Below are 16,529 nucleotides of genomic sequence, written 5' to 3' on the forward strand. Positions count from 1 at the left end.
TGCATATTATTTAATCATTTAGATTCTCTGTACCTTATCCCCCTCTAACAGAAACTAAGTCACTATAACAAGCACGAGGAGGGTTGTGGCTGACTCTCCTTTTACAGAGGAAGAAATGTGGCAGCAACCTCAGGACAGCCCTCAACTTTTTCCCAGGGTAGCTCACTGCTAGCATCAGGACTGTTAACTACATAGGAGGCAGACCATAGTCTATCAGACTCTGCCTGAGTGACACCTCCCAGGCATCTCTTCAAACAGCCGACTGTAGGGAGGGAGGCCGTGGCAGCTGCTCTGCACTAGAGAACTCTTCTAGTCCCAGGCTGCTGGAGTAAGGAAGAACAGAACCCTCAAGCAAAACTCTCCTGTAGAGGAACATCAAGAAAAATATTTTCCACTCTGCACAATACATGGTGTGTTTGCTGCAGGGTAAGCATAGCTTCAGTCACTGGTAATGGTAAAATATTTTGCCCAGTAACATCCTTACTGTAATAAAGGCCTGAAGAGGCATGTGCCTGGGTCCACTCTCTTCTGTACTCTCCGTCTAAGTGGAAGGAGGTTGTGCTAGTGGTGTAGGGTTAAGAGGGCTGTAGTCTGGCATCTTCTCTCTCATTTGGTAGAGAGGAAGTACTCTTTGTCATAGTAGAATGCCAGGAACCTTATTTCTATAAAGCCACATAGCAGACCTCACCAGTGAGATCAGTTCTGTATTCTTTGTGAGGCTTGGGCCTCATCATCTAGAATTAGATGTCACTTTCTCTTCCTGCTACAATGGTGACTTAACCTCTTAACCATAGGAAACATAATCTACTGGCTCTTTTTAACCCAGTAAGTCTACTTGTGTAAAAATGCTGGACTGCAGGTAATCTACAGACAGTCCAGGTTGTTGGGGTGGATCCGAAGGATCTAAATAGAAAATATTTGTCATCATTCTAAAAGAAACTATCAAATTCACAGCCAGACTGCTAGCCAGCAATACCTGTGGCAGATACACCATCTCCTCTCACCTATCTACCTCCACCCCACCCCTGTTATGTCTCAGAATAACCCTGGAATGCTCAGTGCGGTGTCAGTACAGCAGGCCTCCAGCAGAGCCACTGCCTTCTTTTCTTTCCATCGTAGAGGCTTCATTTCAGGATAGGGAGGTTCTTCCTTCCCTCGCCACAAAACTTCCATAAGCCTGCCTTGAAAGGGACCCACAGAGGCTCTATGCCACCTTCACTATACTATAGCCATCTAGGTATCTGCCTGATGCCAGGATGCTCTGGATATGAGGAGAAGATGTGAACACAACTAGTCTCTCAGGAAGCTTTCCTAATGGTCGAGTACAGGACCACCTCTCAGGCTCCAAGTGTTGTATCCCACAGAGTTTCACACTTAAGACTGCTCTGTTTCCTCTGGGGGAAAGTTGAGAAAAGATTCCACCACTGACTCTTGGTTTGGTTGCAGTGGGAAAACCACTGTGCTGCCCTGGGTCTGCTTCCACCATTCCACAGATTGTATCACAGGCTGGCCCCCAGCAGCAGAGGGAAGCCCTCTTGTAGCTCAGGTAGAAGCATCTGTATACTTGCGGAGTATACAGATTGGAGCAGTGAGGCCTGAACTTCCAGGAGGGAGATGAAGTAACCTTACAGGATTGGCAGGCCCACTGCAGCCATCTCTAGTCTGCCTGGTGATTTCCATATGTTAATCCATATGTTAAAGGCCCAGCCTGCCTTGACTTGGATGCTCAGGTCCTATACCATAGTGGCATTTGTGCATGGAAAGGAGAGAGGAACTTTGTGCTATAGTCTGGCACCTGACAAGATTTCTCTATCCAGCAAGCCATTGCCAGTAGAGAACTGCTGAAGTAGCACTCTGTGAGTTGCCTGGGAGACCCCTCCATCTTCTGCCAAGTCAAACAAACCTGCCAGTGCAGTAGTGAATTGTGTCTCCCAACAGCTTTGTGCAGGACACAGCCTTACGGGAAAGTCCTGAGCGCCAACAACAGAGGCGTCTGAGGAGAGACGAATTGATGCAGAAAGGGGCGGGTGCCACTCAGTCATCTAAATGAAAAGGAAAAGGTCAGTGGAGCTATATGGGGTCCAGGTTGGATTGTTGACTCTGCCTTACTGCAGCAAAGAGGGCCAGATAACCGTCCAGCCCTAGGCACTGCCAGCCCCTTCCAGCTGCCGACAGCTCAGCACGAAGACACACATGCTTTCAGTACACAGATGGGTTTGCATGTCAGCATGAGCCCATTTTTAGCCCTTGCCTAGGACGGGCAGTCCATGACACAGTAATTTAATTATATTTGCCTCCCTCTGTGGCCCACATATTTGAAGAGGTTTGGGGGGAATGGATCCGGCTGAGGAAAATTACCCTGCCGCTCTGGCACTGCCCCAGAGCTGAGCCGCAGTACCATAAAGGGTCTTGCCATCCTGAATACAGCCCAGGGCATCTGTCTGCACTGCAGGCTCTCTGGACAGGCTGCCTACTGACACATCTGGCAAAGCAGCCTCTGGAAGCTTCCTTCTCTATCACAGGAAAGCCAGTAGGGGCAAAATAAGGGGACTTCCTCCTCCCCTCGTCAAGACCAACTGGCAGTGGTTTCCACAATAACTAGAGCCACATTAGCTCTAACCAGATTCCAGTGCGTTAAAACAGAGATGAGCTCACATACCTTCACTGACTGTCTCTCCAGCCTCAGGGACAGCTGTGATCTTTCTTGACTCCAGAGTTCTTAGACCACACACATCCATGTGTGTCTGCCCTGGAAATGACTGGTAGAGGGACCTAAAAATGATTTCCCTTCATCCCAAAAAACTTATGCCTGTTTCACAACTCGTGTGCTCATCAGTTGTTACCCAGTGTGCCTGCACTTGCACCACACCCCAAAGACCTGTCTTTACCTCCTAGCCAATAAGCCTCCCGTGAGATTCATCAGCTTGTCTTGAAGAACGTAGTCTTTTCCCCCCAGTGCACTATCCCAGGGAATCCCTTCTGCCTATCACCATCTTCTCATCTCCGCTGTTTAATGGGACAAGAGGGTCATGGGGGCTGGAGGGTTCCTAGTCAACTGTATCAAGCCTTCTAGAGAAGAACACTCTCTTTGTTGTCTTCCTATCTCAGTACCAAGAACACATCCTCCTTGCTGGCTAATCTCTCCTGCATAATGATAGCAGCTCCTCTGAGAGAAAGGGAATTTTCTGGCACAGTTTGTCTCAACACCAGCATAACACAGGCTGTTGCTTAAGAGTGGGAATCATTAGAGTCAGGCCATTATTGAAGGGGACCAGTCTCTAGGGGAACTAGCAGAAATTACCACTCCTTAATAGATGGAAACTCATTTGCTTGAAGCCCCTGCCCTCCTCCTTATTTCTCTGCATTCCCTACCTCCCCACTCTTCTCAGCTTTGAAGTTGAAAAGAGAAGCAACTCCACCCTATCCAAGACGGAAAATGTCTGCTAAATTAACTTGGTCAAGATAGAGCCTTTGCTGCAAGTGTCTCTTCTTTTAGAATGTTTCTACTGGGACTCCATAAGAAACCACAGCGAAGAAGGCACATTGTGATTAAATATGTGATGGAATTATTGCTAGGACTACTCTGTTTCCCAAGAGAGGATTATTGCCGCCATGGTTCAGAGTATGTCCCCAAGTCAGTATGAGCATTCCCTCTGAGGACCTCATTCTCATTGCTGAACCACACTAGGAAAGACCAGGACGTAGAACCAGGACTACAGACTTCTCTGCTTCTCCAGTGGTCTTCACGACCTTGACAAAACTCTAATACAATTTAGCCTTTCCAAGCTATAAAAATGGCTCAGCCAGTTAAAGTCTAGGCTCACAACCAAAAAACAAACAAACAAACCAGCCAAGCCTTCCCTGCCCAGAGGCAGGCATTGTCTTGTTCTCACCAGTTTAGAGAGAAGGGGAGGAGCACTTAGGCAGCAAGGTCCCTTTCCTTGTCTGTTTGTACTGCCACTAAACCCACATGCTGTGGTATACTGAAAGCTGTAAGAAAGGAAAGTTGCCTGGTTTTTCACCTCCTAGATAAAATCTGGAGTGGATACCATTGATGTCATAAGTCAGAGAGCTGGTGGGAAAGTCCTTCCTTTGCCCCCTGCAAGGGAACTATTGGAGACTGCATAGAATTGCAAGCTCCAAGGGTCACCAGTTACTTTGCCATTCCACACATGGTTCCCCTGGAGTCCAGCATTATGGAGACCCTGCTGGACTGACCAGAAATCTGGTCTTCATGATATTAGCAAATCACATCTCATTGGGTTTCATTAGTATTCTTCAAAAATAAATTGGGGTAGTGCAACAAAACTCTCTAGTGAATTTGGAGAGTACTCTTACCTATGTTCACATCCCTGACATTAGAAAACATAAGCCCGTGCTCTGTCTCAATTTCCATTGTCACCTCAAGGTTAGCTAGCCTTGATTAAACCCCCCATGATGTGAAGATGACATCACCCAGAGTTGATATATGCTTTTACACGGAGGAGGAAGAGGGACTGAGGAAAGGGAAAGCTTTATGCTGACATAGTGGACTTAAATAAGAAAAACCTCTAATGGGCCAACACTTTGGTCTCTGTAGCTTCAGAATGAAACTGAAGTGCACACACCAGATGTAGTTTTGTTTTGAGGTAACTGTGTCATGCTCTGAGTACCTTACAGGGTAAAAGTAGTCTTCCTTTCCCTGGCTCCTCTAGCAGTCTCCCCCTTGTGGTTTTCTTCTCCTTCCTTTCATACTCCAGACTTCCCTCTCCCCATCCTTAAAGAGATGAATTGGAAGAATATGCTGTCATGTCAGAAGGAAACCATTGTCAGTTCACACAGGCAGACACTAATAGGATAAAGTATTATCCGACTTCCTTTAAGTCCAGAAATGACGTCTTCTTGGAATGGTAATAGATTATCGTTTGTAACCACTGTGGCTGCCAGGCTACAGGAATAGGCTGCTAGTGTCTGAGGCCTCAGCTCTGTATCTGAGCTCTTACAAGGGATGCACTGAGCATTCCTCCAGTCAGGACTAAAGGCTGACACTTGGTTCCTGGATGGAACTGCCTATGTAGCAAAGTCTATATAACTCATTCAATTTACCTATGGGAGGGGGGTTCCCCAAGTTGGAGCAACTGTCTGGATGGTATTAATGAACTCAGACACGTGGGTAGATGAAGAAATCTAGACCTTGGAGACTGGGAATAAGTAGCCTCAGGCCAGAAACCCACACTTTGCAGAAGGAACTGTGAAAGCCTGTCTCCCTCTGCTTGCTGACTCAATATCAAGTAGTGATTTACCTAGTGACTAAAGTACCACCGGCTCAGAGACAGGAGGACCAAAATTGAGGCCTTAAAGGAAGTATAAGAGATTAAGAAGTTGCTGCAGAGAGGCAATAAGATGTAAATATCAGAGGAAAGGAAGAACCATAATTCTTGTATGGAAGGGTCATTCAGGGTTTCTTAAGCCCTGTCATGGAGATTATGAAAGAAAACCTAATGTAATAAGAATGCCTTTATTAGTGGACATATAAAAAGGCAGGTGGCTACTAAAGAAACAAATAAATTGAGGACTGTTGCTACTATTTAATAATGTGACCATAGTGACTGCTCTAGTACTGAAGTGGGTGAGCTTGAAAGGCTGAGTCTTACTGTGCAGCAGGCCTCACACCCGGTACTAGAGTGGCCTCTCATCTTAGTGCCTCCCAGATAGAAGTTCCAAATTCTCGGAGATGTTGCTCCCTAATCAAGTGCTAACTTGCTTTGACAAGACAGCTTCTCCAGCATTTCCCCACAGGCCTAGGCCTACTCTCTGACTCACTACAAGTATTCATATGCACTGAACTCAGTCATCATAATTTCTATAATACCTTCCCTTGTGGGTAAATACTGAACTGTGGCCTCTACTGCTTCCTTAGTGGTTTTGGTTTTGGTTTTTTGAGACAGGGTTTCTCTGTATAGCCCTGGCTGTCCTGGAGCTCACTTTGTAAACCAGGTTGGCCTCGAACTCAGAAATCCGCCTGCCTCTGCCTCCCGAGTGCTAGGATTAAAGGCGTGCACCACCACGCCTGGCTCTGGTGACTATACCTTAATAGAAATTAGGGAAATGGGCTCATAGCAGACCTAAGAAAGTGCTCAGAGTCCAGGATAAAATACCATCTGAAGACTGCCTTGCTTTCCCCAACAGTGCACAGCCTGCAGGAGAAGGATCAGGACTCTTGTGAAAGCGTGTGGTTTGGCCCAAGTCCCAGCAGCAAAAAAAGTTGGCATGTACCAGTGAATAAAACCTATGATCACCCTTAAGACTAATTCTAGACTCTCATTAGGAAAGCAACAAGCATTGGTTTTTAGCCTGCCTTGGAAAGCCTATCCCCTGCTTTTCTTCTCCTTGCCCCATGTCACGCTAACAATCCTCTGCCTGGTCCAACCAGCATCTTACTAAATTTAAAAAAAAAAAAATCTCCTTCTTAACTGCACCACAGGCCTGTGTGTCTTCCACGTAGCTTCATTTTTCTCTCACTTGTTAAAATCATGGTGCTTGCTCCCTTTCTTCAAGGGCCCAGTAGCTCTCTCTGTGCTTCTCCATCTTGGTGCTTCCTCCTTCCTATCTCCAGACCTGGTCAGGCTTTAAAACAAGGAAGCATTTGTATCATTGACCTGGGTAATTTTGGTTCAGTTGCCCCTGGTAGAGAACAACAGATACATGAAGAGTCTAGGAAGCATGGCATCTTGTTAAAGACTAAGACTCCCTGGGCAGAAATGTCCTGTTCTTCCTCGGTTTTTACATCACTATTAGCAGAAGCACCTTTATCAAACAGTAATCCATTCCTTGACTAAGACAGTGTTGTGGGCCAGCTGCAGAGTTAGTTAGGTACAGAACACAAAACAAAATACAACCATCTTTTCCTCTTAGGTTTGGGTTTTTAAGTAGCATTGTCTCCAACTCACAGATAACCATTCTTTCCCTATGGCAGAGTGAAAATGAGAAGACACAGGGTTCAAGGGTAGAGGTAATAAATGGGCACTGGTCTTTGGTCTGTATATTTAAATCATCAAACAGCTGCCACCTATAAAATACCTACTATACCACATCAGCCACCACACTAAGTGTGAGATAAATATACAAATTCTCAATGTTTACAGCAGCCTATGAAGTAGTGAAGCACATATGAATTAATAGTCTTCATTTTACAGATGAAGACACTCAGTGCTTGCTAAGTCATAAGACTAGGAAGTGATGGAGCTGGAATTCAACCCAAGAGACTGGCTTCAGATCCAGAGTCTGTTTGCAAGCATTATGGGTGTTCGTTCCCCCCAACCTTCTCCCCAACCCCACCATGCATACACAGGGTGTAATGGAACAACACTGGCCTGGTTTTTTTTTTAATTTCTTAAACACGCTCAAGATGTAATTTACTTATTTTAATTTAAAGCAAAGATGGAAACAATCCAGTACCTAAACCATTCTTCCCCCTGCAGAGGAAAGGGTACTTTCTAAGTGGATAGAAACCAAAGAGAGTCACTTTGAGCCAAAAGCTGCCTTGCAGTTTAGCTGAGGCAGGGTTTAGAAATGACATGAACAGTGCCTGTCTTAGGCAGTGGCGTGGTGTGCTGAGTGCCAGCAGAGGAGATCAAATCAGACAAGTTTAGATATAAATGTTCTCTCTTCTCTTTTAAGCCCTTGCTGCCTTAGTGCACTGAAATGGTGGACCATCTTGGAGTACAGTTCCTAGCCAGTGGAGGAAGGCCATTGACTCTGGCCCTCTTGCCTGCCCACAATAGGAATTGTCTTGCAGGAGGGACACTGCATGTTGCTCTGCCTAGCAAGTTACTGGCCTCAATACATGTTAAATATCCACAATAAAGCTAATGTCTCTAAGCCTTAGAGACTAGCCTGTCTACCTTCATTGATAATAGGGTGCAGCATTACACCAAAGGGTGCTAAGAAGTCCTGGAGTAGATTGTACAAATGGTGACCACAGTGTGGCATTAAAGAACTAAATGGCTCATCAGGTAAAGGCACTCATTACTAAGCCTAATGACCTGAGTTCTAGCCTCACCACACATGAGGAAGGGAAAAACCAACTCCCACAAATTGTCCTCTAAAAGCCACGCATACCCCATCCCCCCACTAAGTCGACAGATGTGAGCATTTTAAAAGAGCCAAGGCTGGGTAGGTATCTAGAGGAGAGGAGGGGGCTCATGCTCCTGTTCTCCATCCCAGCCGCATTATTACTGGGCAAATGACAGACAGCACTCCCTGTGGAGACTGTGTCTAATAGGAACTTTAAGACCTTTTCAGTCAGCTACTTTGCAGAGCTTTGCAGCCTATAGTTGGGAGGGAGCCAAGTCATCTCTCTCACTGGAAGCACCATCATGCCTACTTTCAACTCTCCTGTAGCTATCACCCTCTGTGGGATTCTGCAGTCTCTGTCTACCATTGGGCCTAAGAATCCAGAACTGTATGTGCACTCCTGAGGCTCTAACCCCTTATGCATGTACGGAGCTCCTGTTGTCAGAACTGTTGTCAGACCTTACAGGGTAGCTGAGCTGGATGGGATGGAAAGGGAAATACCTCTTTGTAGAAGAAGAGAACACACAAGTAGGAAGTCCCATTTTAGTTGCATATCAGTAAGGGGAAAAAACACATTTGGCCTAGGACTCTTGACTAAGAGTCCCTGGTTCTAGTCTAACCTCTTCCATTGTCAGTGTGACCTTGGATATGTGTTTCTATTTCTGTAGCGCTCAGTTTCCTTGACCAAAAAATATTTTTAAAAATTAGGCTAAGTAATTTTTATGACCTTAAAAATTCTATAATGAAAATTCTGTAATTCCATATACTCAGCTGCAGTCTTTCCTCTAATGTGTTGCTATAACTACCCCTGAAGAGCTACCAACCCACGTTCCATTCCCAGGTAACCAGCCTTACAGCTTGGCCAGGCTTGAGAATGAGTCATTAACGCAGCCTTGAGCCTCACTTCAGTGCTCTTCCGAAAAAAGTCCCAAGCTCCTGCTTAAGGGAGGATGTACCCCAGCTGCATGGCAAAAGCAGGGTACCTCTTAACTGGATGGCAGTGCTAGACCAGAGGGTAAGCTACTGGGGAAAGAGCTGCCTATGAAATGCCAAGGACACTCTTGCCTAGGGTTCCCCCCCTCTCTCCCCACCCTCATCGCTTCGGGTTCCAAGAGCAGAAGATCCTCATCCCTAGGACAGAGGCGTCCCTCCTTAGGATTTTCCCACCTCTCTTCCTCTGTCCTCAGACCTTTGTTTAGCCCAAGACCCTTTGTCATTGCAGATACTGCATAATTTCTGACTTCCCAGACAGCTGTCAGAAAAGGGGATGTTAGGAAATCAGAAATCAGCGCCCCACCTTGTGGTGCTGAGGCAGCAACTTCATCCCCACTTGCCTCAGAATGTATACCCAGGAAGCTGTTCCCAACAGCCTGAGTTGTGTCCATGGCACTAGGAAACGCAGTCATTTCTTGGATTTTCATCTGATCCTGGGCCAAGTCCCACCCTTTGCTCTGCTGCGGTTTTCTTTCTTTATTAGGAATAGATAGTAAAAGGAGGACAGAGAGAACCAGCCACTGTTGCCTGCGTTTTAAGTGCATACCAGTGTTTATGTGCTGCCATAGGCACTGATAGCCAGAAATGATCTGTATACCTAGGAAGATTCAAAATTGGCCATTTCTTAGCCAACTGCTGCAAAGTGCTGCCTGCCTCTTTCCCTTTTCAGTGCCAGATAGATCACACCCACTCAGTCCTCATTCCCTGCATTAGTATAAATATTCGCTGAAGAAACATGAGGTCCTTGTTCATGGAACCTCCCTGGGAGTCATTGCTCTGTGAACCTCAAGAGCCAGACCCCCACCTCCTCCAAACACATCAGACTATTCAGCAACACTGCCTGTGGGAATTTGCAGCCAAACTACATTACCGAGGCTCTCTTAAATCCAAGCCTCCCAGGGTCCTCTGGTTGAGCCTGTACTGCCTGACCATCGGGATCTGCTGAGGTGGCGGTTCACTTCTGGCCAGGTCCCAGGAGCTGAGGCTGACCCATTTCCCCTGCTTTTTTCCAGGGCATGGGGAATTTGGTTATATCCCCAACAAAGCCAGGGACTAACACACTTAGCTTGTGAAAGATGCACTGGAGTTGGGGTGCATTTATTTAAACTAAAGAAAGGTGGTTGACAGCTTTTAGCATTTTCCCACACTTAAATTTAACATTGTCTCCCTCCCCACATCAAGCCTCTTCCCTCCCCCCACCCCCTTCATTTAAATATAAATGACTCGGTCTGTGTGTATAAGGCTGTATGTATAGGTTCAGAATCTTATTCAATTTAACCCTTTAGGGACATTGAATTAAAAATTGAACAATATTTATTAAAATACAAAAATACACTTTTCTCACATTACAATCAGTGTTCTTTTGTTGGCATCTCCCACCCATACCACCCCCTTTCAAATCTGAACCCTTAATTTTCTCTTAAAGCTAAAATAATAACTGAAAGTTACATCATTAAATGGACCAGAATAAGAGACCTTGCCCTTGCTTGTAACTACTGGAGGTAGCCTAGGGGAGGGAAGCTTCCCCCAATGGTGCCCATTCAACAGAATTTCATGCCCAACTCATTTGTGTGTTCCCCTTGTCAGTGTTCTTGTAACATCCTGGTTGGCGAAGGCTTCTTTAAATTGAGCCTGTGCCCTTTTTAGCTCTCCTTCCCCTCTCTACTCATGTTCTGCCCCCACTCACTCTATCACCACAACTAGTTGGCATCAGCTGCAATAATCCCTAATGAATCAGCATTTAGAATAGTCACCAAATCCTAAGCAAGAGAAAAGCTTCCACTCCCCCAAGTTCCCCCCATTCCCAGCCTATCCTCCTTTCCACCTCAAAACAAGCAAGATCTTTTTTGAAAAATCATAAAATGTCATCATTGTCTACAATCATTTGTCAGATACCCGGAACAACAGGTGGCCACTGCACAATGCTGATTTATGGCCTCCTGTGAATCATTCCCTCTGCTGCTGCTGCTCTGCTTCCCTTCCTCCTGGGCCGGCCGCACCCCCTTCAGGCCGCCTCCTCCTCCCGGGAAACCCTGAATAGACACATGCCTTGCAGAGTGGGTTATGCCCAACTGCAGGAATCTGGTGCAATGTGAAAGCATTTGATGGAGAGCTACGCCAGCTCCCTTCCTTCCAAGCTGTCTTGAAGCATTGTCAGGGGAGACACATGCCAGTCTGAAGGCACAAACCCAGAGGATTTGCGCACACGTACAAAGAAACAACCTCTGGAAGGATTAGTTGGAATTTTGGTGGTTTTCCTACTTAAAATACATTTACAGATCTATCTTCCCCATTGTCTCTGTAGGGGAAAAAAAATCACCGCTCAACCTTTGGGCACAGTACAAATTTGTGATGCTTTTTAAAATTATTTTGTTTAATAAGATAGATCTGTAAAGACAGCTCTCAGCTTAAGAAAGGTGTCTATAGAAATGGTATTCCTAGATCCTGTAAAGCATCTTCTAAAAATTGACAGATGCAGGCTATCCTCCCTGCCCCCAGCAGCCCACACCCTGCCACTTTAGGGGTGTTGGTTGTTTTAGTTTGTTTTGTCTTAGCAGTTTCCACCTTACAGCAGTTGACTTGAGGCTCCTACCCACAACATTGCCAAGAACCCCTTCCCTCCCCTTTAAATAGAACTTACAAGTTAGAAAATAGTTTTGTTTTCATTTTTTTGTTTTTAAATTTTAATATAATCTTTTTTAACCAGCCCATAGATTTAATATATAAGCATATACAAGAAAAAGTCTCTCCCCACTCTGTACAAAAGTTGCTCTTTTTTGTGCATTCTATTGCATTTTATAAGTTTTTGAGGGAGGGGGAGTCATATTTGAGTTTCCTGTACCTTGTCCTTGGTATGGGTCTGAATTATATAAGGTTCAGAGATAGTGGTGACTGTGGGGTGCAGAGAGTTCCCCAGGCTGTTTTCTGTCCAGTGGGCCCCATGTGCTGGTTTGTAGGTGTTGTAGTTAATATGGTCATGTATTGTGGGCAACACTACTGCCCCCTCACCTGATACACCGGACGGAGCTGCTGTTGCTGCTGCAGGTGCTGCTGCTGGGATGTCTTCATCCACCTGGATAATCTCTACTGTCCTGGCAGCTGTGACTGTACTCCGCTGCTGGTGCCGCTTGCGAAGTTTATAGAAGACAATCAACATGGCAGCAGCTAGGAGAGTCACTGCCACAAAGCAGCCAATGATGATCTTGGTGGTCTTCATGACTTCATCCAGGCTGGTCTGCATCTTGTCAGTGGTATCTGTGGAGGGTACTGGCACCTGCTTGGGCACACGGGTGGTCTGAATGAGCACCGTGGTAGAGGTGGTATATGCCGGCTGGTAACCAGTGGATGTGGTGGGAACAGGCTTGTACTTCCGTGTTATGTCCTCAGGTGATATCTCTGTGGTTTCCACTGTTACAGTGGTGAAGAAGCTGAAGTTGGGGGTGTTGAGCTCGGCCGAGCTCACATTGAGGTAGGCCGAGGCATTGGAGTTGCCTGCCACATTGGTCACCATGCATGTGTATACTCCAGTGTCTATGAGCAGCACACGAGAAAAGTTCAAGGTGCCATCATTGAGAACAGAGATCCGGGGATGCCGGGAGGCGTGGCTGAGCACTGTCCCATTGGGCAGCAACCACTTCACAGAGGACATAGGGGGAGTCCGACACTTCAGTTCTGCCATCCGATCCTCAGAGATATTGAGGTCCCGGGGTGCATCCATGATGAAAGGGGCAGAGCACTGAAAGGCAGCCTGGTCCACCTCTACCAGGTAGCGGCCTCGCATGTGCATGGGAGCATGACAGCGGCCACAGCAGGTGGAATTGGTTGGGATATACTCCCGAAGCCACCAAGCCAGCCACAGAATATCACAATCACAGTTCCAAGGATTGTGGTGTAGGTGCAACTCCACCAGGTATCTCAGGGGTGTGAAGAGGTCATGGGGCAAAGATGAGAGGTTATTGTGGGCTAAGTTGAGTTCCACGAGGGAAGCCAGTCCGTCAAAAGCATTCCGCTCAATCAGGCTGACCTGTGAGTTCATCACCCACAGTTTTTTGAGGGAGCTTAGGCCATGGAAGGACCCAGGCCTGATCTCAGGAAAGTGGTTCCCTGACATCTCAAGCTCCTCGAGCCCCACCAGGGGTGTAAGATTGGGCATATCCTTAATGTTGCACATGCCCAAGTTCAGGTACTTGAGGTTGAACAGCCCCTCAAAAGCCCCCTCAGAGATATACTCCAGCTTCTTGAGTTCCCCCAAGTCCAGACGCATGAGGGAGGGCACCCGGTTGAAGGCATAAGAAGGGATGCTCTCAATGGGATTGTTTCGCAGCCAGAGCTCCCGCAGTTTGGACAGGTACTCAAAGGCCCCACTGGGGATGACTGTCAGCCAGTTGTCGAACAGTTCCAGAGTGTTGAGACTGGCGAGGCCATTGAAGGCCCCCACCTCTATCTGCCTGATGGAGTTCCTGCCCAGCTGCAGGACCTCCAGGTGATGGAGGTGCCTGAAGGTGTCGGCCTGAATCATCTGGATGTTGTTTTCCATGAGGTTGAGATACCGGGTGTTGGAAGGAATACCCTGTGGGACCTCAGAGAGTCCCCGGCGGGTGCACACCACCTTGCTGAACTGGTTACTGCAGGAACAGACGGAGGGGCAGTTTTGGGGCCCGGCTGAAGCGGCAGCAGCGATGGCTGCACACAGAATCCACACTTGCGCCGTGAGGTAGACGACGGGAAGCAGGACGGCATTCCAGGTGTGGTGCACAGTTACCTGCCACAAGAGCTTCATGGTGTGGCACGTTCATAATTCACCATCGCCTGGGATTTTGGCTTGGAAAAGAGAACCAGCCTTACCCCGGCTTAAGTGAGCTAGGAGCTCCTCTTTCCATCTGGAGAAGGAGGTGGGGAGGGGGCGATTAGAGACAAGCAGATCGGCCTAGAAAAACCCTGCGAAACTACTGAGCGGCCCCTCATCTACCAGCCCACCCTCAAGGCCAACCCATAGAAAGCTAAGACTCTCTCCCACGTTGCGACCATCCCCACCCAATTCCCTGTCACCTACCTCGGAAGGAAAGCAGGAAAGAATTAGCGCTGTGTCCTTAAGCTTTCTCCACGAGAGCTGGGCTCATCGTTCCCATTCTGACTTTAGTTTTAATTAACAAAGGGGGAAGTAGTGGGGGCAGGGAGGGCAGAGGGGAGGGGAGGGGAGGGGTAGGGGAGACAAAATGGCTTCTAGTAAATCCGGAGCCGGCGAAGCCGCGGAGTTGAGGCGCGCCAGGGAGAGCCAAGGCCCGGCGGGCTATGCAGGTGCATGCCCCCCCGAGAGCCCGAGGAGCGGCGCCACCAGCGCTTCCCTGCTTTGTCCTTGGACCCTGGCACCAGCTTGTTCCAGTCGCGGGAGAAGGCGCTTCATCGCCAAAGTGTGTCTCCAGCCCCCAGCCCTCTCCCTGGGCCGCCGCGGGGGATGGGGGTGCGGGGGCGCTCCCGAAGCCGCCCAGGCCGCGCTCGCTGGTTGCTGCGCTGCTCTCCACTCTGCTTTCCCAGCGTCGGCCGCCCAGAGCTGGCGGCAGCTGATTGCAGTCGTGAGCTCGCGGGGCTGCGAGAGTTAAGAGGTGTTCGCTGCGCCTTCGCCCTCCCTAGGCACACACCCCCTTTTCTCTTCGCCTCTTCTCGGAAGGGTTAAAAAGACAAAAACTGGGCTCAGTTCTCCAGTCCCGCCGTCTGCTGGTGCGGGGAGCGGTAATCCGTCCAGCCCCAGAGGGGCAGCGGCGTGGACGTGGTGCTGGGACCCAGTCCGCGAACGGAGGAGCGCGCAGCGCCCGCGGTCGCGCCCGCACCGCAGGCCCCTTCAGGGAGTCCGGGGGCGGGCGCGGGTCCGGCAGCGGCGGCGGCCGCAGCCCCCGGCAGCGCGCAAGCGCCCGCCGCCGCCCGCCACTGCTGGGCTCCCGGCGCGCCGCCGGCCCCGGCTTTGTGCGGAGAGTGCGAGTTCGCCGCTGGGCTCCCGGAGCCTTCAGCAACGGAGCTGCCAGCGGGCTGCTGCAGCGGCCAGAGCGCTGGCGACGGCAGCGTGAGCAGTGGGGGTAGCGGCTGCGGGAAACGCTCCGAAGCCGGTGAACATGGTCCCCGCTGGCTAGCGGCGGCGGTGGCAGCAGCGGGGCCCCTGCGCTCGGCGCCCACCGTCTCCTCCTCGCGCCGGGCTCGCGGTGTTGCAGGTGGCAGCCACGCAGACTGCTCTCTCATCCTTTTGTCCTTCAGTCAGAACGTGAATGTACTGCTGACGCATACTGTTCTAGGGAGAAGATTAGCGTGATGCAGTGCTCTTATGTATTAACACCGCTCTCCCTCTGCCGCCTGCCCTCAAGGGGTTAACGCCGCGCCTTCCAGCACGCGCTGGCTCGCGCCGCGCAGCCCCGAGTCGCGGAGGGCTGCCTGCCTTCCTCGCTTCTTCCTTCCTTCCTTCCTTCCTTCCTTCCTTCCTTCCTTCCTTCCTTCCTTCTTTTTCCCCACCCCCCTCCCCCCTCCCCCGCAGCTTCCTCCCCGCCCCCTCTAGACGATCGGAGCGGCCCGAGCGGGCGAGCGGGCGAGCGAGTCCGAGTGAGCGTCAAGTGAGGGGCTGCGCGCTAGTCGCAGGCGTTCGCAGCTATTTTGGTCAGGTCGGAGCGAGTGGCTGGTTGGCCGCTGATAGGCTGGAGCCGTGCGGGGCTGCAGCGGAGACTGCGCGGCCCCCACCCGAGCCACCCAGCACCCTACAGCCGTGGACTGCTGGGCTCAGGGGCCCGGGTGCGGCGGCCCTCGGTGGGGCTGCAGCAGTTGGCCGGCCTCCTACGAGCGCCCGCGTCATCCGCACCCCCGCTGAATGCTGACGGGGTGCCTGGCTGCGCGGCCAGAGTTTGGATCTGCAGGATGGTGGGGACCTAGGGGCAGGCAGCCGAATCCACGCAAGGGCTGCGTTGAGTCAGAAGACCAAAGTCTATGCTTCGCCTTACTCTGTGCCTGTCCTTCCAGTCCCCTCTCTCGAACATTTTCTTGCCCCCTCCCCTCTCCCACAGTAACTAGGGCTTTAAATGATAGTTTTCTTAATGAGGGCTGTGGGGGCGGGAAACAGTGGGAAGAAAGACCAAATTCAAGGAGTCGGGGAAATGACAACCTGGGGAGGATTGAGGTGAGTTCTGAGAACCCATGGTGCAGCAGCCCGTGGTTCATTCATTGGGGAGCTGCCTGCAGCCTTGCCTCTCAGATGCCCCCTTCCCCTCCCCTGTATGCAGGGGCCAGTAAGGTAATTTATGCCTTCTGCCCCTGGAGCTGCACCAGCCTCTCTCTGGGAGTCCCTTAGCAGCTTGCTGAAAGGGGAGTTCTGGTCCCTGCTTTGACAGGCTATTGTAAAAGCATAGGTCAGCATTTGCCAACTCATTTCCTCCATAAAAGAACCTCTTTTCTCAACCATGTGAGGGTGAAACAATCTATAGATTAGCACTGTGCTGTAGGTCCAG

At 49.6% G+C, this 16,529-nt stretch overlaps 2 protein-coding genes across 5 annotated transcripts in view; one reads left to right on the forward strand and one right to left on the reverse strand.

Annotated features, from left to right (window-relative positions):
- Window positions 1-16,529, forward strand: part of Snd1 (staphylococcal nuclease and tudor domain containing 1) — a 454,826-nt gene that overhangs the window by 337,450 nt on the left and 100,847 nt on the right. The gene's annotated exons all lie outside the window — the stretch shown is intronic.
- On the reverse strand, window positions 10,340-13,961 carry Lrrc4 (leucine rich repeat containing 4). Its single transcript, NM_138682.2, has one exon. The coding sequence runs from the start codon at window positions 13,826-13,828 to the stop codon at window positions 11,870-11,872; it is 1,959 nt and encodes a 652-aa protein (NP_619623.2). The 5' UTR covers window positions 13,829-13,961; the 3' UTR covers window positions 10,340-11,869.

Source organism: Mus musculus, chromosome 6 (assembly GCF_000001635.26).
Source record: "Mus musculus strain C57BL/6J chromosome 6, GRCm38.p6 C57BL/6J".
Lineage (NCBI taxonomy): Eukaryota > Metazoa > Chordata > Mammalia > Rodentia > Muridae > Mus > Mus musculus.